Source organism: Crassostrea angulata, chromosome 3, assembly GCF_025612915.1.
Source record: "Crassostrea angulata isolate pt1a10 chromosome 3, ASM2561291v2, whole genome shotgun sequence".
Lineage (NCBI taxonomy): Eukaryota > Metazoa > Mollusca > Bivalvia > Ostreida > Ostreidae > Magallana > Magallana angulata.
The window spans coordinates 9,706,893-9,733,735 of record NC_069113.1 but is presented as its reverse complement, the minus strand read 5'-3'; the positions used below and the strand labels follow the sequence as shown (position 1 = coordinate 9,733,735).

Genomic DNA, 26,843 nt, shown 5'->3' with positions numbered 1-26,843 from the left:
GTAAAGAAAAGCTATGAGCAATGCATCAACTCCTTCGGCGCATTCCAAGCGGCAGATATACCATTTAAGTACATCACTGGCTATCTAGTCACCACAACATTTACAAAAGTCGCTTATATATACTATTCTCTGTCGGCATATCAGCTATTTTCGTCCACGATTGCTTTTCCTTGGATGGTTATGTCCAGTTGCATATTCCAGCGATCTCACATGAAAACTAGTTTTAATACGAGTTTTTCTGCACAGTGAATGATATCACAAGCTACCGCATGTATTTTCCTTTCGTTTTCAATTCAGCTGGTTCAGATTTTAACTCACTATTTGTGTTTAATCCATTAAATTCAGCCCAGTAGCTCTGCATCAGCTGAAGGCGAATCCATTTTGAATATTGTTGCTGTTGTTGTTTTGTATTCATACGCGCCGCTTCATTTACATTATTTACATTTTTGATCAATGACACTTCACATTTTTTTATTTGAAAATGTTTTATTAAATGATAAGAAAAGAAGATAATAATTTTTCTATTGATCGACGTATCAAAGAAAAAATTGACCGGAAAACTTTTTCATCAATGCGCGTAGAAAAATTATTATCTGCATTTCTTAAATCAAATAACGTTTTGAATGTAATTCATCCGTCAATCAAAGGAAGAAATATTTGTCTAATTAGTATTTATCATAAAACTTTTCTTAAATTTTATTACAAATATAATATAATATTTAATTATACAAAGACATCCACAGAATAGCAGAAGAGCTAATTTATATATATAGAAATGATGAAGCAGCAAACACAAATTATTCATGTCACTAAGATTTGGCCAAAGTTTCAACTGTTGTTTTAAACAAACGAACAAGGCCTCTATTACTCTTAACATTGAAATCAGTATTATTATTACAACAGATCACAAAATGTCTATGAAAATAAAACGTGCCTGAGCTTTGACGACACCATCATTTAGAGAACCCTTTATTATAATACACAGATTCGCACAAAGTATAACATAACTGCATGGATGTTGAATCAGCAAAATTGGACTTCGATATATTAGATAACACTAGATACTAATACCAGAAAAAAACTCAATTGTAAACCAACTTTATTCACAACGACTTTATTTTGCCACTATTTACCAGGAATAATCTGGTTCGCAGCGACTTATATCACGCCATGCACTTTTCAGTAAAAATGCAAGCTTTTACTTTAGACGTCTTGGTCAGGACTGGTTCAAGCAAGAACTATCCACGACGATTCAATTCTCACAAACCTTGCAAAATCCCTCGCATTTGAATAAAAGAAGGATAACGGATATACATTACGACACTGTAACATTGAAAGTTGCAATAATATAGTTCATCCAAATGAGTGCGAAAGATATAATTCTAGTATTGGAGCAAATACTTCAAGTTTCCTCTTTCGGTCTTCCGCTGTCTGAAAATTCGTGTTCAGGTAATCACCGATGAATTTAAGAATACCAGTGCAAAACTCGTTAGCATAGCAATCAAAATTAGCCTCGGTCTTCACGGCAACTGCCAAGGTGTCAACTATGGCCGCAACGAATTTGGAAGAATCGTTGTCAGCACCAATTTGGAGACGACTAACTAACGAAAGGATTGCCTCCGCGTGAGTTTTCCGCGAAGAATCGCCTTCTTGGTGTCTCAAGTCCTCAATTTGATCGTTCGGTATTTGATCAACGAGTTTCCCATCGTCCTTTTCTTGAAAAAAGTAAACATCTAAAGCTGTTAATGGATCCGATATGATGGCTTGTATTGCGGAGATAATTTGGCGACATTCTTCCTCTATTAAATGAGCAATTAAATTACTGTTTATGAAATAATGTCGCAAAAAGCGCTGTTCAAGACAGGTAACCATGAAATTAAGAACCTTCTCCAATGCATTAAAGATTCCGGAATGTGATGCAAACATTTCTAACTCGGTTGTTTCCAAGGTATAGTAAAATGCCGTCTTCCAATGATAGCTAGTCAATCGTTCTGAAAACTCTTTCAGGTACCCTTTCTGTAACGACTTTAAAAGTAAGAAACATAGTCTTTGTCCATCTGAAAACGTGGAAGAGAGAATCATCTCTGCGTTGTTAAATCCAATGCAAAAATCTTTCCTGACATCTGGATTGACAATTGCAGGTTTTGCTATGACGTAATATTCGCTTTCATAGATTCGGTCAATCGCTTCGCGACTTGGCCAAAATGATTTTGATTCCATTAATCTGCTTCTCCATTCGACTAAACATGGTAATATCCCTTTTATCGGAAAAGCTGGAATAAAATCACGACCACTTTTAAAATCAAAGAGAATTGTTACAAGTTCTTTGGTTGTTCCGGGGGAACTATTTCCCTCTGCTTTAGGATCCTTGGTGATTTGGTCGTTATTGCAGGATTCCTTATCACAGGATCCTTTACTGCGTCCGTCATAGAGCCATGTCAATGTCTCGTCCGTTCCGGCCTCAATGAGAGCGCCGAAGGTTTGAAAAGTTAAAGAATTCTGAATATTTTCAGGTCGCAATTCTTCTAACAAAAAGAAGATATTTCTCATAACTGAAATCATGTCCCTTGAGATGTCACTTACATCAAGCAGACACCTAAATTGTTTTGTGATGGCATTGATATCTGCTTCCACCTGAATGTACCCTTGTTCTTTGCCCAGGTATTCAAAACCAGAAAAATGGGCCTGGTTATGTCCAGGTTTTACCTCTTTGTTGACCTTGATGTGAATAAAATCGTCAGACCGTGTTAATGATGGCAAAGCGAAGACATCGTAGATGCCTCTCAAAATCTTGAAGACACTGTCATCGAAGTACTTCAAGAGACTAGCGTTCAAATATTTCCCATCCACCACCGACAGGTTCGACAACTGTGTATTATGCACATTTATTTGAACAAAGCAAGGCACATCTTTACTGTACTCTAAAGTCTCTACAGGGATAGCGACATCAGATATTATCAGGTAATCATAGTCCCCTTGGTCCCTTCTTGACCGGAGTCTCGTCCGCTCTGTAGTACTACCCACCACCATGCATCGCTCGTTCCCAAAGTTGGACGCGAAACTGGAGATGAATGTACAATAGTTATGTTGTCGCCAGTCATTTTTCACCAAGCGACTTTGTTCTCGAAGGACTTCTATGTAGTGCTTGGCTTTGTCATGGTCAACGATGAATGGCATGACTCCAAGTACCTGAAATGAAATAATTATAAATGCCTAATACAATAACAACAGCTGATCAAGGCGTAAAATTGTTTAAACAATTTCATCAATATTTCTTAAATAATGATATATTTAAGAAATAAAGAATCATTCTTTGAGTATTATGAGTTTATAATTTTGGTCAGGCGTGATCAAATCCAATAAAGCCCGAGCGGCTTTCCGAAAAAATTTGACCACGCTCCCTCTGCGCGGGTATGATAAGGCAACTCACAGCGATCAAATTCCACTGATCGATATGACGTCACAATAAGCAGCATGATGTCATATTTTACTCAGAAACATGTCGATTTTAACTTTATCTCTGGTTTAAATTATAAAAACTACAGACATAAAATATCACTAGAAACTCTTCTAACTGAATATATCTTCGATTTCTCTCTATTACGTATTATTATCATTGATGACGTCACAAGCATGTTTAAAAGAGAAGATCATGTCGGGAGACAAATTATCGGAATGCAATGTAAACAATGCCGAAATAAGACTTATTTAATACAGATACCTAAGATTTAGATGAGTGTCAGTTAGAATATTATCAGGATAATACAGACATGGATATTTTGTTTAATATGCGAGTGTTATAAGGTAAGCGGATCGACATTTATATGGATTGACCAGCTTTTCCTCTGTCAGTGTGTACAAAAAATGGCAAAAGTGTAACACTGCCCCGGATATTAGGAAAGATGATTTTGGTAAATATCAACGGTATATGACCTAAACTACCTGAAAAGTGCTGCTAGAATCGTGTGCTTTGTTGTTTTAAACGAAAAATACGTAGTATTTTCAATGAAATTTTAGAAGTTGAGAGGGTTTCCGATAAATATTTACACTATTTATTTTATGCGATGTATAATAAGATTCTAGCAGTAATACTAATAAACATGAACTAATTGCCAATCGAATTATTGTACCAAACATACAAATGAACTTCGGGGTAGTGTTACACTTTTTGATTTTTTGTTAAGGTAAAAAAAGTGATCTATTTTTAACTGTCACGTGATACCATGGCACGGCAGCTTCAAAGATTGAGTCGATTCCGAAGTAGAAAAATAATATCTTGGTGAACTCTTTCACTTGGTATTAATATCCCGCGCTGTATTCATAAAAATAAACATTTTTTAAATTGATCATAATTTTGACGGTCATTAAACTCGGAGTTGCCTTAACCTACCCGCGTGAATTGGGTACGTTTTCTCTTGGGTACGTTTTCTCCTGCTACCGCAGCCAATATCGTTTAAGCCACGCCCATTTTGTATCGCTCATCGTTGGTGAAATAACATGTATGGGCCATAGGCTTCAAAATTAATGTTCGATGTTATCACGGACAAAGACAGTTGAAAATGTAAACATAAAAGAATTGTGTTAATAAGATGGTTCCCAGTAAATAACTACATATATAGAATCGCGCCGAGGATACTAATCAGTTATAAAATCAATTCTCTAAATTGAATAACGAATATTAATTTTAAACACATGGGACTTATCATTAATAAGATATGAATACTATAGAGGTATGTATGCAGTTGGTGAATAACAGGCATGTACAACATGCATTTCTATTTTTATAACAGATGGTGTATCTCAGTAGGGTAGGCCGATAGCCTTTTTGTAGGACTAGTCTATGAAGATGAACCGTGAATTACTTTTTCACTTCATTATAAGAAAGGGCACTGGAAGTAATTGTAAATATATATTGTATGTGCATGTATACAAAAGGACAGGCACGCACGATGTATTCACATCAATTTTAACTCCTAGTCGCGTGCTATAGGCCTAAATCCGAACTCTTAGTTTAGCGGTACCAGAATTATTGCACCTTGACATAAAAATATTAATATCAACCAAATGACTAACCTTGATAATGTAACGATGACTTATTGTAATTTATAAATAGGCCCTATATATAAGTCTATACGCCCTGTTAACCTACAGCGACCTAAGAAAAATCAAGGAGTGTATGAATTAATCATGATGATGTCAGGCTCAAAGTCCCACAGGAGACGATTTGGCTGTTTCATTTAGCTATTAACGTACTTATGTAGATGTATGTACATTAACAGTAATTTAGTGAAGTTTACTTACTCTTTATAATCTATTTATTAATTAGTTAAAAGAAAGATATAAATTTATAAAATGCTCTCTTTGATGAGTCATGCGGATTATGTATTTTTTCTGCAATCTCACCACTTTCATATTCTAGATGAATCACCAAAGAAACATTTTTTTGTTTAAACAACGTTATATGGTCCACAGTAGTTGAAACATGCAGTTTCAAGTTTCATCTACGTAAATATCTCATTTTTCGATCAATGGATTGTGTTGTGTTCGGGTATATAAAATCTTTAGAGAGGGAATATGTGCTAATTGGCTGCTGGTCCCCTAACGGGGCCAATTAATGTCTCAATTTCTTTAATTGTTTAAAAACATCAAGCGAATTACTCATTAAAAAATACAGCAAGACAGTTATCTACAATATACAGCATTCCATCTAACAATAAGACCAATAACGTCTTTTTGAAGAAATAAGATGATTAAAATGTAAGAAATAGTTATTAGAAGTAAAGCAAATTGTCAATTTGATATAAAAGTAAAATATAATTCACCATTTAAAAGTGAAAGAATATACCAGACATATATCTATAACAGTTAGTATATACATTGTACGTCCCTGCATATACGAAATAAAGATTGATATCTTAAAATGATGTGGTTTATGAACAAGTTTTAGGTTTAGCCAACTAAATTTAGGGCGAACGATAACTAGAGCGGACGGACTCTGGGCGAACAAGTATAAAAAAAAAATAGGTAGGGCGAACGAACCCGATACCCTCATAAACTTTCGACATATTTTAGTCGGAAGCGAGTATTTACGCTAAGTAAACTATCCCAGATCAGTGTAAAATCGTAAAAAGTTGTGTAAATTTCATTATTAAAGATATAATTACCTGTACCAAGAAAAACACACTCAATATATCTCCGAATAGCAAACGCATCTGTGTATATAACGAAATGAAACTACGATAGGGAACGACTTAATTGGAAGTGGAAAGTGAAAGTAGTCAGGAAAAGCCAAAACAGTGACTCAAGTCAAATGGCGCAAGTTCGTGAAACAATTGAGCTACTTACTCACATTTTGAATGAGAACGGATGCTCTAAACTTAAAGCGGAAATATTCAGACTTGCAAAGTTTGATAAAGATGAAGCGGTAAGGCTAATCAAGCGGAGTATGTAATTTACATACAAACTACATGTCGTCTGTTCCAGTTGCACGCAAAACTGTCTATAACCAATATAGGCATAAGTATCGAAATGGCTGCACACAAATCATGAAATGTGTTTGCAAGCTTAAAAACTGTACATTTTTGCATTTAAGGAAGAAAAGCTCCTGGAGACTAATTTTTGTAATTAGATTCCTTTGGGATATTTTTGGTCAGACGACAACTACACTACAGTGCTGTTTATCTACAGAACTTTATTACTTTTTTTCTTTTGTCAAGTTAAGCGACAACATGTTTTAAGACTCTGTTATTGTCTCATTTAAATTACCTTTGCTAGCAAAGGAAATATTTCTACTGTTTGTGTAGGTAATTTAGAAATTAAGGTCAGACGACACGTTCCTCAATTTTAGATAACTTTTTCGAGGAATTTGTTAATGGTTTACTACTACTTTGACAAGCTTTCTTGCAAAAAATTAGGGTACCTTACCAGGCATTACTGCAAAATACTAGAGTATGCAATTTCCCATATAATCTTCTTGAAAATACACTTGAATTGCTGATATAAAATAAATACATCTACAGCACAGCAAAATTCACTAAATAAGAACTACATGTGTATCTCCGCCGGGGCGGGGCTTTGAACTCATGACCTCTAGAACCTATACGTTTCTGGCAGTGAGCGACCAGGGTTCTAACCACTCGACCATGTTCACATATAACCAAATTCAAGTAAATTTTGATCATTTTTAAAGTAATTATAAAATTAATATTTTTTATTGGAACTCTTTATTACGAGGAGATACAAAAAAGATTCTCTGGGAACGTGTCGTCTGACGTTAAGACGAATATGTAGTACATTTTCAGTACATCCTAAATAGTATTACAATAAGAAGTGACAACACTAGACACTTATGTTCATCGTAAACTTACAGATCAAAAAAATCCTAAGAAAACAAACTCTTGAGCCACGTATAAAAAAAAATATGGCACGAGCCAGGTTTACGTAACAAAAAATTGTGAGCTTTGTATTTCGCTTATAACTTGACAATTGATTGAAAAAAATTTGGCTGACCATACAGAACATTTTTTTTATTTTAAGAAAAAAATATTTATTTTTTTTCTTTATAGGCATTGGTGCTCTGGAAGATGCTTTTTGAACTACTTTACTATTCAAAATATGGAGTCATTGATGAAGTGACAATAAGAGCATTTTCAGAACTAACAACAGGTATTTATTATTGAGTACTAAAAGTTTGAAAATGGTACTCCATACAATATTGTACTGCTTTTGATTACAGGTAACATAAATCCAAATTATTTATTTCAGAGGAACTTGTTGTTTATGTAAAACAAGAATTTCAGAACTTAGGATTTCTCTCCAAAGAGTTCAGCCATCTTCCAAATGATGCCAGTTCTGGCAGCAGAGAATTACTGCTGGCATTTGCATGGTTGTTGTGTAAACAAAATCTCGTTGACAAGTTCATGGACAATTGCTCCTCTCCCATAGAGGATTCTTCATTACTAAATGAGGTATGTATCATTGAAAGTTAAAACTTGTAGCATATATACATGTGTATTACAACCCATCCATACCAAAAAAATACCCAGTTTATTTCATTAAGTTTGTCAATTACTTTTATTGAGAATATTGAGCTTTCTAAGTGAATGGTAATCAATTGTTTATTACCAGAAGTTGTTTACAATGAAAACCAAGTCTAAGCTGTAAAATGCAATTTTCCTTCCTTGAGCGATTTGGATTCAAATGCTACAATTCTGTTTGATTTTCATATCCCATAAACAACAAGGTTATATTACTCACCCATTATCATTTTTTATATACAGTACTAGCTGTTGTAAATGTACTTTTTATGCCAGCTTGGTCTTGAAATAAAAAAAAAAACATATAAAGTTACATGCACTCAGAATAATTCGTCTTAGCAATTATGAAGTTAAATAATCATTTATTTGTCATTTATTTAAATGGGTTTTTTTGATCATTTATTTTTACACAAAAGTTCATCATCATGAATAAGAATTAAGAATACATGCAGGAAGAGGTTTAATACTAGTATCTATAATAATTAACTCTTCCATCTTGCATGATGACAGCTGTTTTTGAGTTATCTCTCCTAGTATAAAACAATTACAAGTTCTAAACCAAATGAATTCTATGTCTTTATCTTTTCAAATAAGTATGATAGATAAATGCATATATTTATTGTATATATAAAAGTTCATGTTCTTAACTGTGCAAACATAATGCCATTTAACCAAATATACCTGTAAGTGTATTAGAAACTGTTACAAATAAGTAACTTCATCTTTTCTTAGTTTTACCAAGCTAGGATAAGCAGTATTGCTTTAAAAGTAGCCGAGTTGAAAATTTCATTGAAATGTTGTTTTGTTTTGAAAAGCTTGAGAGAAACAAGCCAGCATCAGAAGGCAGAAGTTTAGCCTTGTCAACATCCCTGTCCCCGGTACAGAAGGTCCAACAACTACAGCTCTTGAATGGGAAACTAAGAAGTAGTTTGAGGAGGCTGTATTCATTACAAAGAGAGAAAGCTAAACTGCAGCATCGTGTAAGGAAGTGTGATAAATATATCTTATCCATGATTTCAGTGATTTTTTTTCAAAATTTCATTTCAATAGTAAAGATTTTTATTTCAGATTTTATAATTAATTTAATAGATTTTATTATCATATGATATGATACATCTATGAAGAATCTCATACTTTCTTTGTTTACAACACAATAAACAAGCAATACGGTCCAAACATGTTGATGTTTTGCATGTGATATGATATTACAAGTACATGTAACATTGCATTTATTGCATTACATTTTTCAAAATTTAATATCAGTGGTTTTATTTGATATTTTGAAGATCATAAATCTACAAGTAACACAGTCTGTATGTAAGAAGTGCTGTATTTCAGGTGAATGAGTGTACCCAGGGTGCCTCCCTAACACCTGACATGCCTCACCTGTCCTCCCTAGAGGTACACCTGCTGAGACATCCCCAGCTGATGAGCAAGATCATGACCCTCCTAGAGAAAGACAATGTGCGACTCCGACACATGCAGGAGTGGAGGGACCAGGAACAGGTCTTCTGGAAGTGGATGGTCAGACATTTTGATATACAGTACCCGCAACGTTATTTTTTACAAGATAAACGATAGGATAGGATTCACGCACGATAGGATAGGATTAACGCACGATAGAACAGTATACACGCACGAAAGGATAGGATTAACGCACGATAGAACAGTATACACGCACGATATGATAGGATTGATACACGATAGGAAAGGATAAACGATGTTCATGATAAACGTATGATCGCTTTAAACGATATTTACGAACAAATTGATAATGGCAGAATTTGATAGAGAACACGTACAAATAAAGATTTATGTGGAATTTCTTTTTAGTAACAATTGCCGAGTTGTTAATTATCGCTGCATCATTTATAGAATGTTTAAAAATGTCCAGTTAATTTTTTTTCAACTAAAATTATGAGCTTTAATGATCAATAAATTTTCTGTATTGTTAAATTTGTTTTCATTACCGAACACCATACGGCCGATAGCCGCGAATATTTCAGCCCGAGATTAAATCACTCGGAAAATAGCGGGTTTAATTATATATAAATCCAACTCTTGTATAGAGTAAATAAAAAATCTGTCATAAGTACAATTCTTTCTGTATAAGAAAATGATTCATTAAAAACGAATTATTACAGATAAGTTAAATATTAAATATTTACGCAGATACACATTCCGCGTACGATTTGTTAACATTGTTTTCATTACCACACACCCTAGCTGATTGCCGAGAACATTTCAGCCTGAAATCAAATATCACACGGAAAATAACGGGTTCAAAATACAACTCGGATTTTAATTAGATATAAATTATATCATAAATAGTTTTGTTTCTGTAAAATATGATGCAACAAAATTATATTGCATAAAAGTTAATGTTTACGCAGGTATACACTCGGGCGTACGATTTAATATATTCGATTTACAGGTAAATATGTTACCTTGTTCGTAAGAACTTCGTTTTTCATTTTCAATGTTAACAGATATGATTAACATATAATATTGGTTAATTTTGATAGAAAAAATTAAAAAATTAGTATCCTGACGGAATGTTGGATAGGATTTTACAATTCTTGTTCGATAAATATTCGTATACGGCGCACCGAACGAGTTGCAACTTAGTAATAAATTTACTTGCTTATGAAAAGGCACGAAACGATGAACACGATAGGATAAACGGAAGAATTGTTGAAATTAAACGATAAACCTGATAGGATTAACGCACGATAGGATAGGATTAACGCACGATAGAACAGTGTACACGCACGATAGGATAGCATTAACGCACGATAGAACAGTATACACGCACGATACGATAGGATTGATACACGATACGATAGGATAGGATTGTAAAAAATAACGTTGCGGGTACTGTATATGTACCCATTAATTGTAAATAATATGGTCAATGCAGTATTGAATCACATTGGTCAAACCAGTTTTGCATTACATGCATGGATTGCTTGTTCCATACAGTACATGTATTGATTGATTGTCCAATGCAGTTTTGTATTACAAGTATTGATTAATTGGTCAGTACAGACTGTACAGTACATGTACTGCATTGCTGTTTGTTAAGTCAATGCAATATTGCATATTTGATTCTTTGGTCACTGTAGTGTTCACTGTTCAATATTCGATTGTTTGCATTATATATCTTGATTAGGTATTAATGCAAGATATATACTCTGTATAGCATTAATATTCATTGTTTTTGACAACACAAATCTTTTTCTATGAGGTAGTAGAAATTGGGAGAGTTCCTGTAAATCACTGTACAGTAGTTTTGTTGTTACTACATACAGCGTTTTAAAAGTAATTATTCATTTTCAGTCAGTAAAAGGAAAAAAAATGTGATAGTTAAAAAATATGGAATAAAAATCATAAAATTTATTTTGTTTTTGATGATATAATGAGGGTTAATTGGAAGTTTATTATTTTTTAACCTTTGCAGGAGAGTGTCCTTGAACTCAAGGTCAAGGAATCTCCTCGAAATGAAGAGACACCAATGATGTACTACAATATAGGGCCTGACCCTGTGTCACGCATGAATGAAGCCAGGAGGAAGTTGGAGGAAGCCATCCTTAGATACGAAGCAATCATTGAACAGATAGAAGAAATGTGGGAGACAAAGGTATGTGAATTCAGTTAAAATCTGTAATTTTTTTTACTGTGTTCAATTTCATAAATGGTATCTGAAAAAATTCTTAAAAGGTACAAATAACACTGTGTTATAATAGACTGCGCAAAAACATGTGCAATGAAAACTTAAGTCGGCCACCTTAATTCAAGTTTCAAAATACATTTAAATTGCTAAGTTTGATTTTGACATTTTTGTGTATCTTGCAATATGTATAAGACAAATTCTTGTAGCTAGGAAATACTCTACTTTGCACTTCTTTTGATTTCATTAAGTCTGCTGACTTAAGCCTGGCTTTTATAGATAATATAAATTACTGTATCTGGCTGTCTGTCAATTTGAATTAAATTTACTGCTCATTGAGATTCAATATGCAGTCTCAAAATTCTTACCACAATAAAAAAGGTCTACATGAAAAGATGATAATCGCATATATATCCATCTGGATGCTAACTCAGTTACACACTTTTCCCAACAGAAATTGTGAAAACTAATATTTCGCCCTTGTTGTTTCTATTATGGATTGACATGATTAACAAGAAATAGAAGTATACAATCTGCTGTAAGTTTGTATTGATTCATCACATCAATCTGACAGAGCAATTATTACTAACATTTAGACATCACAAAGGCCTGGTTCTTCACACAATGGTTTACATATCCTGTCACTCTTGACCGTTTTGCTTTGTTTCAATAGAACTACATGCAATTCACAGTATCACTTTGTAAGTCATAGTATGTCATGATAATTCATAGCAGTCATTTCATTTGCTCCAGGTAATTAATATGTTTCTGCTTTTAAATAATGGTTTGAGTACTAGATTTAACTCTGTCAAAGATTGTCCTGAAGAGATTCTTTTTCTGTCAAGGTTAGAACTATTTCAGGCTTTTATGGTACTTGTAAATGTACTGAACCTTTGAGATGAATTTATTGATGTTGTGTTGTTCTGTAGAGAAGTGAAGTGTCTGCTGAAGAGTTGGATGGATTACTAGACCTTCTGAACATGGAGCTCTCTTTGCAAAGGTCCAATCTTGCTATGGGCAGTTCAGACTTTTTCATGTTAAGAGACCCAACATTTGTTTTGAACAAAAAAGATAAGAAAAAGACGAACCTTCCCAAGCACTCAGAGTGTTTACCCACAGCTCTTGGTCCTGGTGATGACATGGGTATGCCTGCAGAAATCTCGACCGAGATAGCAGCCTTAGAATCTCAGATGAGATTGCTGGAGACAGAGGTAGCCAGAAAGACTCAGTGTTACACCTTTGACCTTGAGAGACTTTCTGTAAGGGTTCCAGGAGCATTACTGGTCCAACCAGCATCTTGTGTATGAAACTGCTGCCAAAGACAACTAAATTAGCAATAGTGTATGTTCTGCTCCTGCCCCTACATTATTTTGAAATACCAGTCCACTGCCAATTTTTTGCATTGTTTGGTAACAATAACATCATCAAAAGGAAAAAAAATTACATAAAATTTTAAATGAAAGGTAAGTTGATTTTATTATGGTATTGTACATATACCTGTTTTTAAGGTATTCTTCTCTCATTAGTGACCTGTATTCTTTACAAATGTTTTTAGGTCAAGAGGTCATTTTCACTGCTGATATTTCACTGTAATGTTAGTTAAAAAAATATTGTGGCTGACATTATATTTCAACATAAAAAACTTGGTTTACAATATTGAATTTCTTTTAAAATATGTGAACATTGGATATTACACTGTATGTAAATATGTGAACATTTATTTGGTTGTTTTTTTTTAAACATTTATTCCAACGTGTTATGTTTATTTACAATATAAATATTTATTGATATACATGCATTATAAATATTTGTGTTATGTGTGTTATATATGTTTATATGTCTTCATCAAAGTTCCGTATCATTGATATGTAAATGAAGTGCTTTAAACAGTTTCATATGGTTATAGCCTGCTATTGATTGTTCCTGGATTAAAATATTTTAAATTTTTTAGAGAGTGCTATTTTTAGGTCCTCAGGCCTAAAGATCATCGTCTGATCAATGTTCACTTTACCAATAGCTGATCTTCGTGAATAATTAAACCAATTTCAACAAAATTATCGGGTAAATACATCTAAGAAGCCTGGACGTTTATTTGTACTCTGTAGCTTTATTTTTCTTGACCATATCTATAAAAATTTTATAAACATCGATATCGATGTACTAGAACTATTCCAATAAAGATTATACTTAAAAAATTTATGTTAATTTTATGGAAACTGCTCTACCATTGTTTAACTGTTAAAGAACCGTATTTCGATTAATTATATAATTATATACTAGTAACGGATGCTTTAGCTTGAATAAAATCCCGCGTTTTGACTTCTCAGAAATAATTTTGGCGGTATTTCAAAGTATTTCATACGACATCTGAGTAGCCTCTTTTAAAGGTAAGTCCCCATGTAAAGAACTGTAAATTACAGAAGGATAAAACATATTCATTTTTATACTCCCCGCAAACGAAGTTTGGGGGGGTATATAGGAATCACCTTGTCCGTCCGTCTCTCCGTCCGTCCGTCTGTCTGTGCAATCGTGTCCGGTCCATATCTTTCTTATGGAGAAACATTGGAAGTTCTTACTTCACACAAAGATTGCTTATGACCTAAGGGTGTGTCATGACCTTGACCCAAGGTCATTCGGGCAAGGTCAAGGTCACTGAAAAAAAAAAAATACAAAATTCATTTCCGGTCCATATCTTTCTTATGGAGAATTATTGGAAGTTCTTATTTCACACAAAGATTGCTTATGACCTAAGGGTGTGTCATGACCTTGAACCAAGGTCATTCGGGCAAGGTCAAGGTCACTGGCAGAAAAAATACAAAATTCTGGTCCGGTTCATATCTTTCTTATGGAGAATTAATGGAAGTTCTTACTTCATACAAAGATTGCTTATGACCTAAGGGTGTGTCATGACCTTTTAACCAAGGTCATTCGGGCAAGTTCAAGGTCACTAGCAGAAAAAATACAAAATTCGTGTCCAGTCCATATCTTTCTTATGGAGAAACATTGGAAGTTTTTAATTCACACAAAGATTGCTTATGACCTAAGGGTATGTCATGACGATGACCCAAGGTCATTTGGGCATGGTCAAGGTCTTTGGGAAAAATAGTGCAAAATATGTGTCCGGTCATTATCTTTCTTATGGAGAAGCATTGAATGTTCTAACTTCACACAATATTGCTTAGGACCAATGGGTGTGTCATGACCTTGACCCAAGGTCATTTGGGCATTGTCAAGGTCACTGGCAGAAAAAGTGCAAAATTTATGTCCGGTCATTGTCTTTATTATGGAGAAGCATTGAATGTTCTTTCTTCACACAAATATTACTTATGACCAACAGTTTTAAAAAAAAATAGAGCAGTTGTTATTTATAGAAAATGGACGGTGAAATAGATTCATCCAATATTTTCTAGAATTGGAAAAATGCACGCATTATGATTTTTATCTTAGCGGGGGGTATCAAATGTGAGCTTGCTCACAGTACCTCTAGTTTACTTAGGGTTACAAAACGATTAACAGTCACTGTGATTAAAACTTTGGCGGACTACTATCAAATCGCAAGAATAAGCCAAAGCAAGCAAGCACCCCGCTAAAAATTACATGTATTTTATACCTTCCTGCCAACGTACAAAGAAATTCACGTCTTCCAGTCTACCAAACCGGACTCAATTCCAGAACAAACAAGCCTCCTTGTGTTGGAATAAGACTATTCCATGTGAGGTTTTAACCTTGTTAACAATGGCTAATGGTTTAACAAATAGTTTTTGCAATAAATCTTGATCAGTATTTTTAAGATTATTAAAAGCAACCATACATGTAACTGCTGACTCTGTAGTAAAAATGATACATCCCCATTTAATGTACATGTACGGTCTTCCGGTTCTTTTACTTCAGGAGGCCTGTGTTGGACAAATAGAAACTCTCTGTCGTAAGTACGTACAGACATCTTGAGAACATGGAAACAAAGCATTGTAATTAAAAATTCCTAGTCTCTTTCGTCTCTGTCTGGAGAAATCTATAGAAAATCACAGACCGGAAGCAATGTTTTAATTAATCATTTTTCTGATCAGCAATGACCTATAACAGTGATGAATTGTTCACAACCTTGGAATTTGTTCTGAGAGAGAAGTCGGTATACCAGTCGTCGTGTGTTCCCCCGAGAAGAAATATACCTCACTGATTTAGTCTGATAAAGAAGTGAATAGACACGGCAATGAGAAATTAGTTCGATCGATCCAGAGGAACGAGTTTTCATACTTCTGACGGACGTATTAACGGTCTTAAAAGGATAAATTATTGCTAAGTCAAATCGTGGACTCACTAAAAGTACGTTATATTGATATACTTGGTCCTTCAGGGTTTGTTGAAAAGAGTCGCTTGTGTACAGTTTATAACACAGAGACATCACAGAAACATCTAATAACGTTTCTTTCAGAAAATGTTACTTTAAGAGATATATGTTCAAATAACTCGTCCATCAACTTCATACGAAAGTCGATTCAACAAGCGTACGTTTTAAATGGGGAAATGAGTAGTACTCCCCTGGTGACGAAAACCTAAATATGTATCATTCTTAAGATAAATGAATATATCTCAAATCTAGAGATTTTTGCTTATAACAAATCTCTAAATAATGTGTTTATTTCTATTGCTTTGCTTGACCGAATTTGAAGAACGAAAGAACTGAATTTTATTAGGAAAAAAAATTAGAGAGACTTTCGAACAAATTTTAATACATAAAATCGACATGCCAAAAATGTACATATACTGAATTTAATTTTATTGACTTAATCTTTTGTGACATTTAAATAATACTTAATGATATGAAGCATGCATTTGTGCTGTTTGTTATACTGAATTACATGTATGTTGTTTATCGCATGACTTTAAGATTATGAAAATGTTTTAAGATCATATAAAAGAATCGTGAAATAATGATTTTTTTCTTCTGAACTGTGCTTTATATGGTAAAAAAATGTGTTGACTGTGCTATTTAACGGCTGGTGTAATTACGAGAATTATGAGGGTGGAACTTAGAGTTCCAAAGAGAAAAATCCAAAATAGAATACGGTCTACAACTTGCGCTACTTTGCGCCATTCCTGAATGATTTCATAATCCCTATCTTCCTTTTCATGCTTGTCCAAAATACTTTGTAAGTTTCTAACAATTTCTTCGTGAGACTTTGTATGCAAATTTTTAACTTGGATTCCCCTTCGCGGTCTTTGGTGGTTATCGTTTGGTAGTAACCTGACGTCACATCTTGTTTCATTGTGAAGTGTCGTTCCTTGTCCGTCTGTAACTATGGTGTCCGCCATGACACCATTTTCTAATTGTGCCTCGTTTTGAAGTTCCTGAGCTATGTTTTCCAGTGTTGCTCGTAGAGACATAGTTCTGAGGAATCGCGAACCCTGCCTACCTGTTGGTATTCGATCATTTTTCCCCACACATAAAATACTCTGTATTGGTCCCAATAAAATGCCTCGTATCCATGCGGGTACTGCATTTCTGCTCGGACCTCTGTGGTGAAGATTTAGCACGAACACCGTCATAATGACAGAGACAGAGGTCAAGGACATCACTATGGTGAGGTATATACCTGCAAAGAGCAAAACAGCAATTTCAAAGTAGTATCATTTACAAGTGCCCCGAAAGTTATGTAAAATATTGTCCAAAACTGAAGAATAAGATTCAAGTGAGATCAAATGCTGATTATTGGATAATTTTGCAACGTACATGTGCAATAAAAGATAGTCTTCCACATTAGTTGTTAATTTTGGGTGAAGAACAACTGTTAGGAATGTTCAACAACACGTATCTTGAATAGCTGTTCACGACTTGCAATTTTGATTAGCAATATAAAAAATTGTCAAGGCACTTTACCACATTTTCGTACGTTTTTGGCATAAAGCTTTGCCAAATGACCATAAAAAGGATTGTTTGATAAATTTTTGTCAAACTTCGTGTACATCAGCGTACGTCTTGTGTGGAATCCATCCGTCTTATTTCCGCCTCCTTTCCCCCGGGACATATTTATTTCTCGTAATGTAGAGCTAGCAATATAACACAATCATTTGTATTCCTTTTCCGGCTAGTGAACTACAGATGAGCAGAGCCATGCCTCAATTCTATCTCTTTTAAAGACAACAAACGACATTGGGGGACACATTCCACTGATAGGTTGGCAAATTGTAATTCTGTTCATTCATACTAATTTGTACACTTCATGCTTCTTCTGGAATGGAAGATATGTACGTGGTACTTCAAGAATGGAGTACTGAGCGGAGCAACAGAAATTTATAAATAATATGTTAACGTCATGTTTAAGTTTTTATATTTTTGGGGAATTTTTCAAGTCAAGAATATAGCAGTTGAAGATTTTTGTTTTAGAAAAAAAAGTTAATCAAGATGAAAACAACTTATCAAATACATGTATGACAGGATTATTTCTAGATACATGTAGCGGTGTTTAAGAGAGCAAGCCAGCATTTATGGGCATTAGCTTCATGCACGTACATGTACAATGCAAGTTCCATAAAGCATATTTTTCTAGTTAGAACTTATAAAATCACCATGGACGTATCTTTATAACAGTTACAGAATTTGTATTAAAATGTGTATGAGAGCATCAAGTAACGTTGCACGTTACTTACAGCTATTGGAACAAAATATACGTTTAAGAAGGCAAATCTTGCTGATAGATATATAGGAAACCATATATCAATCAATGAAGACTTCATGAGATGATACACAGTGCTAAGAGGTTTGACGACTGCTTGGTTTTGTCCAATCTTTTCTAAATGAAGATCAAGTATCTCATAATGATGGTCTGTGAATTTTAGCACTGCCAAGTCCACCGGAATTCCTGAGGGTGTATAAAAGTCAAACTCATGAAAGTCCGAGAGTAATAAAAGTATTAATGTCTGGTCCTTGGGAGATGGTGTCACGTTATACATTGATCCCGTGGGCTGGGTAAAACCCCAAAATATCCATTTTCGCGCAATTGTTATTGTATCAGCTTTGACAAATATCCAAAAACAACTGATGAAAAAGTTCTACTGTATATACATTTTTACCATCTGTTTACTAAGTGTTGAATTTGCTGAATTTTGTGTAATGTATGCCAGTATTCTTTCCTCAAAAATTCAGAAGCGAAGGCAAACCAAAGGAAGGGACACAAACACACGGCTCAGAATGCTTTTAAATTTGCAAACTACAGTATACTGTACATATTTCAGTGCTTAATTAAATATGTGAACAACATACATGTATATATTTACATTCTACTGTGTTTTTCCATTATATTCCGTGATGTTTAAATGCCTCTAAATGCAACAAGTAGTCAAAGGTCAAATTGACGAGTTTTATTATGACGTCACAAACATTGAACGCTGTAAACTGCAACGTCACAAGCGAAAATCAAAGTTCACGCTTGTGGCTGTTACTGTGGCTCTTCCATTAATATTAACTTACCCTTAGGATAAGATAGGAATTTTAAGGTATGAATCACATTTGCAGACAAGGCAAGAAGTTTAAAAAATGTAAATATAAGCATTAAATCATGATTTTTAGAAATATACACTCTCATAACTGCAGCGGTGTGTGCATACAGATTTTCATAACGCGCTAACGCGCGTTACTCAATTTGTATGCACACACCGCTGCAGTTATGAGAGTGTATACTTCAAAAAATCATGATTCAATGCTATAATAAAAGAAATTGAATATTATAAATAGTTCTTACTTATAAGAGGAACAAATTCTGAAGTTTCAGGTAAATTTTCTGCCACAGCCAGCATAAAAACGGAGAAAGCTAGTAACACAGTAATACCAAGGGCAATCTTCTCTCCAGAGTCGGGCGGTAAACAGAACACCAACAACGTCAGCGCTGACATCATAATGCACGGGAAAATGACGTTATACATATAGTACAGCGTTCTGCGTCTTATGTGAATGAAAAACGTCACATCTGGAAAAGATTCCGGGCAACACGTGTAATACACCACGTTCCTTTGGACTCTGACACTGATGAGGACCCACTCGCCGTTCACAACGTAATTGGATAGGTCGACCTCCTGGGACCTGTTCGTGATGTCTACCTGGAATCCATCATAGGTCCACGACCCGAACTTCATCTTGCAGATCTGGTCATCGAAAGGGAAGTAGGTTACGTCCACTTTGCAGGAGCTCTGAAGCTTTGTAGGTATGGGCCAAAAGACGTTACCATTGTGTTCTACCATTGCATTGGCTAGCATGACCCCATCCGTGTACTCTGCAGCGCTAAATGTAAAAAAAACATTGTCAAATATAAAAAAAATTAGTTTAAAGAAAAAATACACTAGCATTCCTCTTAATTTAATAAATTCAATCATACTTTAGAAAAAGAAAGAAAAATGTAAAATAAAGGTTTATTTTTAAACGACAAAGCCAAAGCATAAAACATGCATATGTATAGATCATGCATGCCAATCTAAAACTGTACCGGTAATGCAAGGATTTTGAATTGAGTAACATGTATGGTATGTATTTTTTGGTATTGTTATATTACATGTAATCAACTCTGCGTCCGTATTCATATTTTTTTTTTCATTTGTGGAAATTCATTATGACCCTTTGTTTTATTTGGACAAAACTCCAAAATTTGTTCCTCAATTCCTTTATATTTCATTGAAAATGTCAGTTTAAAACATGATTTTTCATTGTGTTTACCAAAAGGTTTAGACCCGGTACACCTTTTTAAACAAAGCTATTGTTATGAAGCATCATGAAAGAATTTATATCTTAAGTTTTATGAACCTGTAGGCACCTTCCATTTACTAGATCTTGACCTTAAACGCCACTGGTATTTACCTTAAACGCCACTTCGATTAAAATGGAAAAGAAATACTGTACAGTTCAAAATTGTTGCCGCTATTTGATATACAAAGTAAGATTTAAAAATGTATTTCTACCTGACAAAAAAACCAAATTGAAGTGACATATACTGCAATAAATTATGTTCGGTGAATATGTACAATGACAATAAAAACCATACGGGATTTAGCTACTGGAATAATTATGATTAAAGTGGCTAATTTAACCACACTCAGGGATTGAGAGCATGTTTATAGAATGAACTTTTCAAAGGACATCGTAGCGCTGACATAAAAAGTAGCTATAAAAGTACGATGGTTTCCTTCAAAAGCAAGGAAATGCCTTTCAAATTGCTCACCGAGTTGAACGGAAGAAGCTGGAATAGTATGCTGAAAGGTCAGTGATGTTGCAATTGCGATTTTGATCAGGATTTGTGAAAAAGGACATCTTTTATCTTTCAATTTGACAAATTACCATGGTGATTGACGGTTTTCAATGGCGCTTTTTTGCGTTGCACAAACCCGATGATCACCAAAAATGACACCCCCAAGCATGTCGACTAAATGAACGAATAATTTTGTAACTCTTAGTATATCAAAGCCTTAAGAAAAGACCCCGATTTTAAGTCAAGTAATAATATATATGACAGGAATCAGGGACCATAAAACTAAGACTAGCTCACTTTTGTTTAAGTATTGCATTCCCAATATATAGCAAGATTGAGATCAAAGTTAGATATATAACAATGGAGCCAGACGTTGACTGGTTAGTAACTTACTTGTTGTATAGCACAATATCAGGAAGCCATATCTTGTGACACGGAATTCTAATTTTAGTGACATTAGAAAACTGCAAGGGATCCCACTTCAGAAATTCGTCGTCCCATTCCTGAAATAGAAACAAAACCCAGACATCATTACCACTAAAACATTGCATGTATATTCAAATGTCATCCATGATTAAGAAAATTATTTCATAATTAATATGGAATTCAGTTTCAGAAATGATGCAGATAACTAGCAATACCTGGTCAAGCCAGACATTGGTCACAAGAACTTGGTTTTTCTCATCCTGAAATGAAAGTTGAGTAGGTTTATGAAAAAAGGATTAATCTTTAGCGATAAGAAATACGTATACATGTATCTGAGAAAGAAATACGGGGGATTTTTTTTTATTGTAAGGTTGTGTACCATCCAATACAACAGTCACAAACTCTGAAGTTGATGCGGTTTTTTTGTGGTATAAACATAATTTGATTTTTTTGCAATACTCAGTAACAAATATATGTACATCGTATCTGAATTGAAAATCCGGGGCTATTTTATTCTAAATTATAAGATTGAATTTTCAGTTAAGGTAATTACAATTACATCTTGCGGATATATTGAGAACAACCAAACGTCGATATGAAGCGAACTTTGTACCTTTGCAATTGCTTTTGCAACTGATGAAGTTGTTAACATAAAAGCAATACAAAAATAGTTCGTGAAGATGAATAATTGCGTGCTGTATGGTTCAATCAGAAATAAACAACGAAAATTATTTCTAGAATGTTTAAATATTTTATTACATGAACACAGTCCAGATGCCATAATTTTCTAAGTGATGAGAAACATCCAAAAAAGACTCCTAGTAATATGGAAATCATTGGAAGCATTGCTTGTAGCGGAAATCGAAGAAATAACAATGAAAAGGGGGTTTCTGTGTTTACGATCACTAATAAAGTATACATGAAATGTGATAAAAGAGGATGGTCATGTCAACTGAAGTAGATAGGGAAATACCCATGTAATGATATAGGGAAACAATAAAAAACAATTGGCAGACATCGATCGGGGATCGGGGCGCGCTGTGTATTCAACGCTTTTCAGCTCCTTAACGAATGCTTAACACTGGATTAATGCACCCGATCTCCATTGAACACATGAGTGAGTCTGCGACAACAGTATAGTTTGTTAAAACAACAACCGAAAAGAGTAGTCATATTTATTACGCCGAATGCTTACCAGTAGTTCATTGCACGCACTCGATCTCCCAGGAAAGCACGAACGAGTCTTCGATATTGCTAATATTGTTAGTTAAGGTCAGACGCGACACATGTATCTTTTATCATTTTCTATTTTTTCCTCTTATATCTGCAATGTGAAGATTTCCACTATGTAATTGCAAAATTATATTTTCAGGTTATATGATATTTTCTATTTGGATGTATAGTTTCAGTTGAAAATATATACTATGACTTTATTAAAAATCATTCCATTCGATTTTGTATGCAATTAAAGAAACATTTAAAAAATTCTAACTCAAAAAATAGCTTGGTCTAATTTTTTTGACATTAACAGGTTTAAATGCTAATAAAGAAGAAATAATCTATCAAGGAAAATGATCGAAAACTGAAAAACCTCACAAATGTCTTTAAGATAACAATACAAAAGCAGTAGAATTTAACCATTCGCATCTTATTTTGTAAAGCGAAGAACACAGCAAGTAGCATTTGCAATTCGCGTAAGTCAAATACACGAATTATGTAACTACATGAATTATGTAACTACTACATGTGCATGTATTTGACATATAAGTCAAATTAGAGTAATCAATACACACTTCGTTTGAATCAATTACAAACATTAGGGCACGTGCATTTCAGTGACAATTTCGGTAAATGCGGAATCTATGCGTAATTGATATGTGGATGGGTTAGACCCGGAAATAGCAATTTAACCCTAAAGAGGTATCAAAATGAACGTTCTATAATGTGTAAAAGTGATCGCACTACCACGTGCTTCTGTGCTTCCGGGAACCATTAAATAAATGTGATCATAAATCCAGATACCTCCTGATAAACGGGGCTAAAAAAAATATGGTCACTCTACTGCTTCAACACTGCAAAAAGGCAGGTATTTCAAAAAACACAAAATAAGTACTTGCCATGTCAAATATCTGGGTCAAGGTTAGCCCCATTTTGACAATGACTGCCGTGGACGCGTTCTGGACAGGTCGCACAGCTTTTTCATAACCTCTGAGAATGTGGTTCATTAAGCGTTGCTCATCCGGGACGGGTCTGGAAGTGACGTCATCAGCGTTATGGCTAATGACATATGTTACATTATAGAATGCACCCTCTGAGATACTGTCTGGCTTTAACAAATCTGCAAGGCGACCTGAAAAAACAAATTGATATAGAATTTTCTTTCGAGAAAAAATCAAGATCAAACAAAAGATTAAAAGTGTTTTTAAAATTCTTTCAAATTTGCACAATACAAAATAAGCCTACATTACTTTTTATTTGTATTCACTTGCATTTAAGGCTAATTTTCAAGATCTTACTCAAAACTTGCTAGGACAATTAAATGACGTCGGTCGCAAACCGTATAAAACGGTACCTCACCGCGAGAACTATAATCGCAATACTGGCCTGATGTTTTGATATCTCCTGTGTAGCAACACCAAAGAATTATTAACGGTTCGACTGAGAAATTATAGCTCAAGCCTTTTTGAAAGTTTGTGAGACTTTACCTGTTGCATTATGGGCGTTTGAGAAAACGTTCGACAGAAATATTATTGAAAACATTGAAAAAATGGAATTTTTAGAAAGTATCGAATTAAGAGAAAATTATAAGATATTAAGACTACGGGTGTGAGTATTTTGTTAAAATTGCGGAAATATTTAGAATATTTTTATACAAAGTAAAATGATGCGAAAAATCTTGTGAATACTATGCAATATCATTTTTAAAGAAAATACAATGCAGCAGCAATAGAATTATGTCACGTTAAATTGGCTACATTTGACACACAGTAAATAATTTACATGTTAATGTGTCTACTTTGTTTATTGTCGATCTGAGTGAAACTGAAAACATTTAACTTCAGAAATCTATAAACATCACTAAAATGTTACGACCCAATTCATTTTTAGAAAGTTCCAAAACATAAAAATGATGTCCGCTGGAAAAGAATAGTTGCAACCTAGCTTAACATTTTTTCGTTATACTTTCAGTACTATGATTGGGTAATGCAATGTCTGCAATCTAACGATTTCATTGTGGACAAGAAAAATTTCTGCGGATTTCGTGACAGTCCAGTGCTCTAGGAGATTTTATGCTACAGATTTTCTGCCATTGGTGACTTTTAACACAAAGATACATACTAAGGGAATAATCGCGCACTTCCACATCATAATCTGAACCAAACGGCATGGCTTATATATGTATACATACTAGCATCATAGCACGACTATCATAGAGAAGGATTGTGGTATGAAAATGAGGAGCATCTAATATACGCATCTAACAAGAATCCATATATATTTCATAAACAAACTATTTCAATTTTTTTGTCTCGACGGCAAATTGACAAAGTCACTATGCTTTTAGTTTTTCAATGAGTCTTTAGGTGGAAATTTAAATATGTAACAAAAGTTATCGTGCATATGACCGGTATATTCTTCTAAACATCTTCTGATCTCCATATCATGACCGCAAAGTTGATCCTTTGATTAATTTTACTGGGAGAACTTTTGCCAGTTATTTTAATCATGGTTGGAACTGACAGCTCAGTCTTAATTTACTAGTTAGCGTAATCGGAATATCCTCAAGACGTAGGACTCGATAGTTTCTTGATCCCAATCACCAGCGGGGAACTTCCCTTCACTCTGTCGGATTTGAAGACTCTCAATAAAAGAACTAAGGAAGGTTTCATTGTTTTGTATCGTTAGAGGGATAAAGTCAAGCCATTGTGTCATCTTTGTCTTCCAGTCACGCAAAACTCCCGTAGATCAAATGCTTTAAAAATTGATTACCATTTTGAACTCTCAGAGACAAGATTCAGAGAAAGAATTAACGCCGGATTCTTTCGAACACGATGGCCGTAAAATATTGCATTACAAGTTTCTGTCATTTGTCGGCCTCGAAACAATACTATGAGTATTCATGATAGAATACCATTTTAAACGACATGTTCAGAGATATAAAGACTCTAAAAGCTCCTTTTAATTTTAACTTACTATGAAAGTTTTTGCTCACATTTCAATGGCCGTTTATTAAAGCTCTATTATACATGTTTGATTTTTACTTGACCTTTTCCTTTACTACTATTAATTTTGTATTGAGGAAAATGTAATCTAGACACTAAATGTAGAAGTCTCTGGTTCCAAAATTTTATAAATTATCAATTATTTGATCTTATGTTCGATTCATGTAATTTTGGAAATCGGTGATACCGTATATTATGACGTTTTAACCATTTGACCATTAACATATATTTTTTATTTTTTAAGAAATATTTTCATGTCATATTTTAACAATTTATTCGATTTCAATACAAAATATAATTATTCGTCCAGTCTAACAGAGTTTTCTTAAGTTGAGAGAGAGAGAGAGAGAGAGAGATAATATGCATCTCGATCTCACAAATTTATACAAGGGAGTGCTACATGATATCGACGAGAGTCGTTAATATTCGTCATTATCGCATTTACTTGTCACATGCTTATGGAAAATATTGACAAAGTAACACAGGGGTATACAACACAACATAATATACAAATGTAGCATAATTCAGATGTGATCGAAACTTATCACATAAATTCGATATTCTACTGAATTTACCTGGCATAAGCATTAGAAGGATGACAATTTTGACATTTCCCGACAGCTGTTTTTCCGTGAATCCCCAAGGTCCCATGTTAATCCGGTAAATATATAAATCCCAAACTTCCGCACGCTAAATGCATCCTCACACACAGGCAACCTTTTATGTACAATTTGATCAGTTCCCGCGGTCGGTTCTAGTTAGACCATCAAAATAAAAATCGAAATCGTCCCTGCTCGATAAGAAACATATCTTGGAAATGTTCAGAATTATCTTGAATTGACACTTAAATTAAAATTCTGTCAGTTTCGTATTCTCCACGTTTGAAGACTGGAGACGCTGAAAACATCAATGCTGCTAATTTGAAATGACTTTGCAAATTGATTTATTCCGTTGGGATAACATTCCAACAGTTTTGATTCCGTAAATCAAGATGGAATTTTCGGCTTTTTAAATTGTGATAAGTGTTCTGATTTTCCTTTTTTGCTTATATTTCAGCATGGGAGAAGGTGTTAATCAAAGTGATGAAGAGGCGTAGTCATTAATGGAGGAAACCGAACGCGATTGGTACGTTTTTTTCTTCATTGAATAGGGAAACACTAAACGCGTGGGAAAATGAAACAATAGTATAGTACAAGGGAACTGCGGTGATACAGGCTGCTGAAGTAACAGAAAACGACATATCTAACATCAGATC

The 26,843-nt window shown here is 34.2% G+C and overlaps 3 protein-coding genes across 4 annotated transcripts; 1 reads left to right on the top strand and 2 right to left on the bottom strand.

Moving 5' to 3' along the window:
- Window positions 1-707: 707 nt before the first annotated feature.
- On the bottom strand, window positions 708-6,297 carry LOC128177246 (uncharacterized). 2 transcript variants are annotated; one of them, XM_052843884.1, is made up of 2 exons: window positions 5,074-5,098; window positions 708-3,189 (listed from the first exon to the last, which is right to left on the bottom strand). In XM_052843884.1, exon 2 carries the CDS (start codon window positions 3,175-3,177, stop codon window positions 1,354-1,356), a length of 1,824 nt encoding a protein of 607 aa, XP_052699844.1. In that variant the 5' UTR covers window positions 3,178-3,189; window positions 5,074-5,098; the 3' UTR covers window positions 708-1,353. The 2 variants fall into 2 exon arrangements, with proteins under 2 accessions (XP_052699844.1, XP_052699843.1); XM_052843883.1 differs by lacking the exon at window positions 5,074-5,098 and adding an exon at window positions 6,165-6,297 and having other exon boundaries at window positions 709-3,189.
- Window positions 6,256-13,653, top strand: LOC128177248 (tubulin epsilon and delta complex protein 1-like). The gene is made up of 7 exons (XM_052843885.1): window positions 6,256-6,424; window positions 7,566-7,665; window positions 7,765-7,967; window positions 8,852-9,016; window positions 9,375-9,560; window positions 11,497-11,676; window positions 12,636-13,653. The coding sequence occupies exons 1-7, from the start codon at window positions 6,311-6,313 to the stop codon at window positions 13,011-13,013; spliced, it is 1,326 nt and encodes a 441-aa protein (XP_052699845.1). The 5' UTR covers window positions 6,256-6,310; the 3' UTR covers window positions 13,014-13,653.
- Window positions 13,654-16,414: 2,761 nt separating this feature from the next.
- Window positions 16,415-26,637, bottom strand: LOC128175151 (neuronal acetylcholine receptor subunit alpha-10-like). The gene is made up of 6 exons (XM_052840578.1): window positions 26,164-26,637; window positions 23,483-23,715; window positions 21,581-21,625; window positions 21,333-21,442; window positions 19,446-19,981; window positions 16,415-17,300 (listed from the first exon to the last, which is right to left on the bottom strand). The coding sequence occupies exons 1-6, from the start codon at window positions 26,237-26,239 to the stop codon at window positions 16,693-16,695; spliced, it is 1,608 nt and encodes a 535-aa protein (XP_052696538.1). The 5' UTR covers window positions 26,240-26,637; the 3' UTR covers window positions 16,415-16,692.
- Between the last annotated feature and the right edge of the window lie 206 nt (window positions 26,638-26,843).

Excerpts from the sequence above, each read along its gene's own strand:
- LOC128177246 (XM_052843883.1), bottom strand. The coding sequence starts at position 6,212 with ATGCGTTTGCTATTCGGAGATATATTGAGTGTGTTTTTCTTGGTACAG. Across the intron at positions 3,190-6,164 it reads GTGTGTTTTTCTTGGTACAG|GTACTTGGAGTCATGCCATT; the intron begins GTAATTATATCT and ends ATTTCATTTCAG.
- LOC128177248 (XM_052843885.1), top strand. The coding sequence starts at position 6,311 with ATGGCGCAAGTTCGTGAAACAATTGAGCTACTTACTCACATTTTGAAT. Across the intron at positions 7,666-7,764 it reads ATTTTCAGAACTAACAACAG|AGGAACTTGTTGTTTATGTA; the intron begins GTATTTATTATT and ends TATTTATTTCAG. Across the intron at positions 7,968-8,851 it reads ATTCTTCATTACTAAATGAG|CTTGAGAGAAACAAGCCAGC; the intron begins GTATGTATCATT and ends TGTTTTGAAAAG.
- LOC128175151 (XM_052840578.1), bottom strand. The coding sequence starts at position 26,239 with ATGGGACCTTGGGGATTCACGGAAAAACAGCTGTCGGGAAATGTCAAA. Across the intron at positions 23,716-26,163 it reads CCTTCTAATGCTTATGCCAG|GTCGCCTTGCAGATTTGTTA; the intron begins GTAAATTCAGTA and ends TTGTTTTTTCAG. Across the intron at positions 21,626-23,482 it reads TGACCCAGATATTTGACATG|GATGAGAAAAACCAAGTTCT; the intron begins GCAAGTACTTAT and ends CTTTCATTTCAG.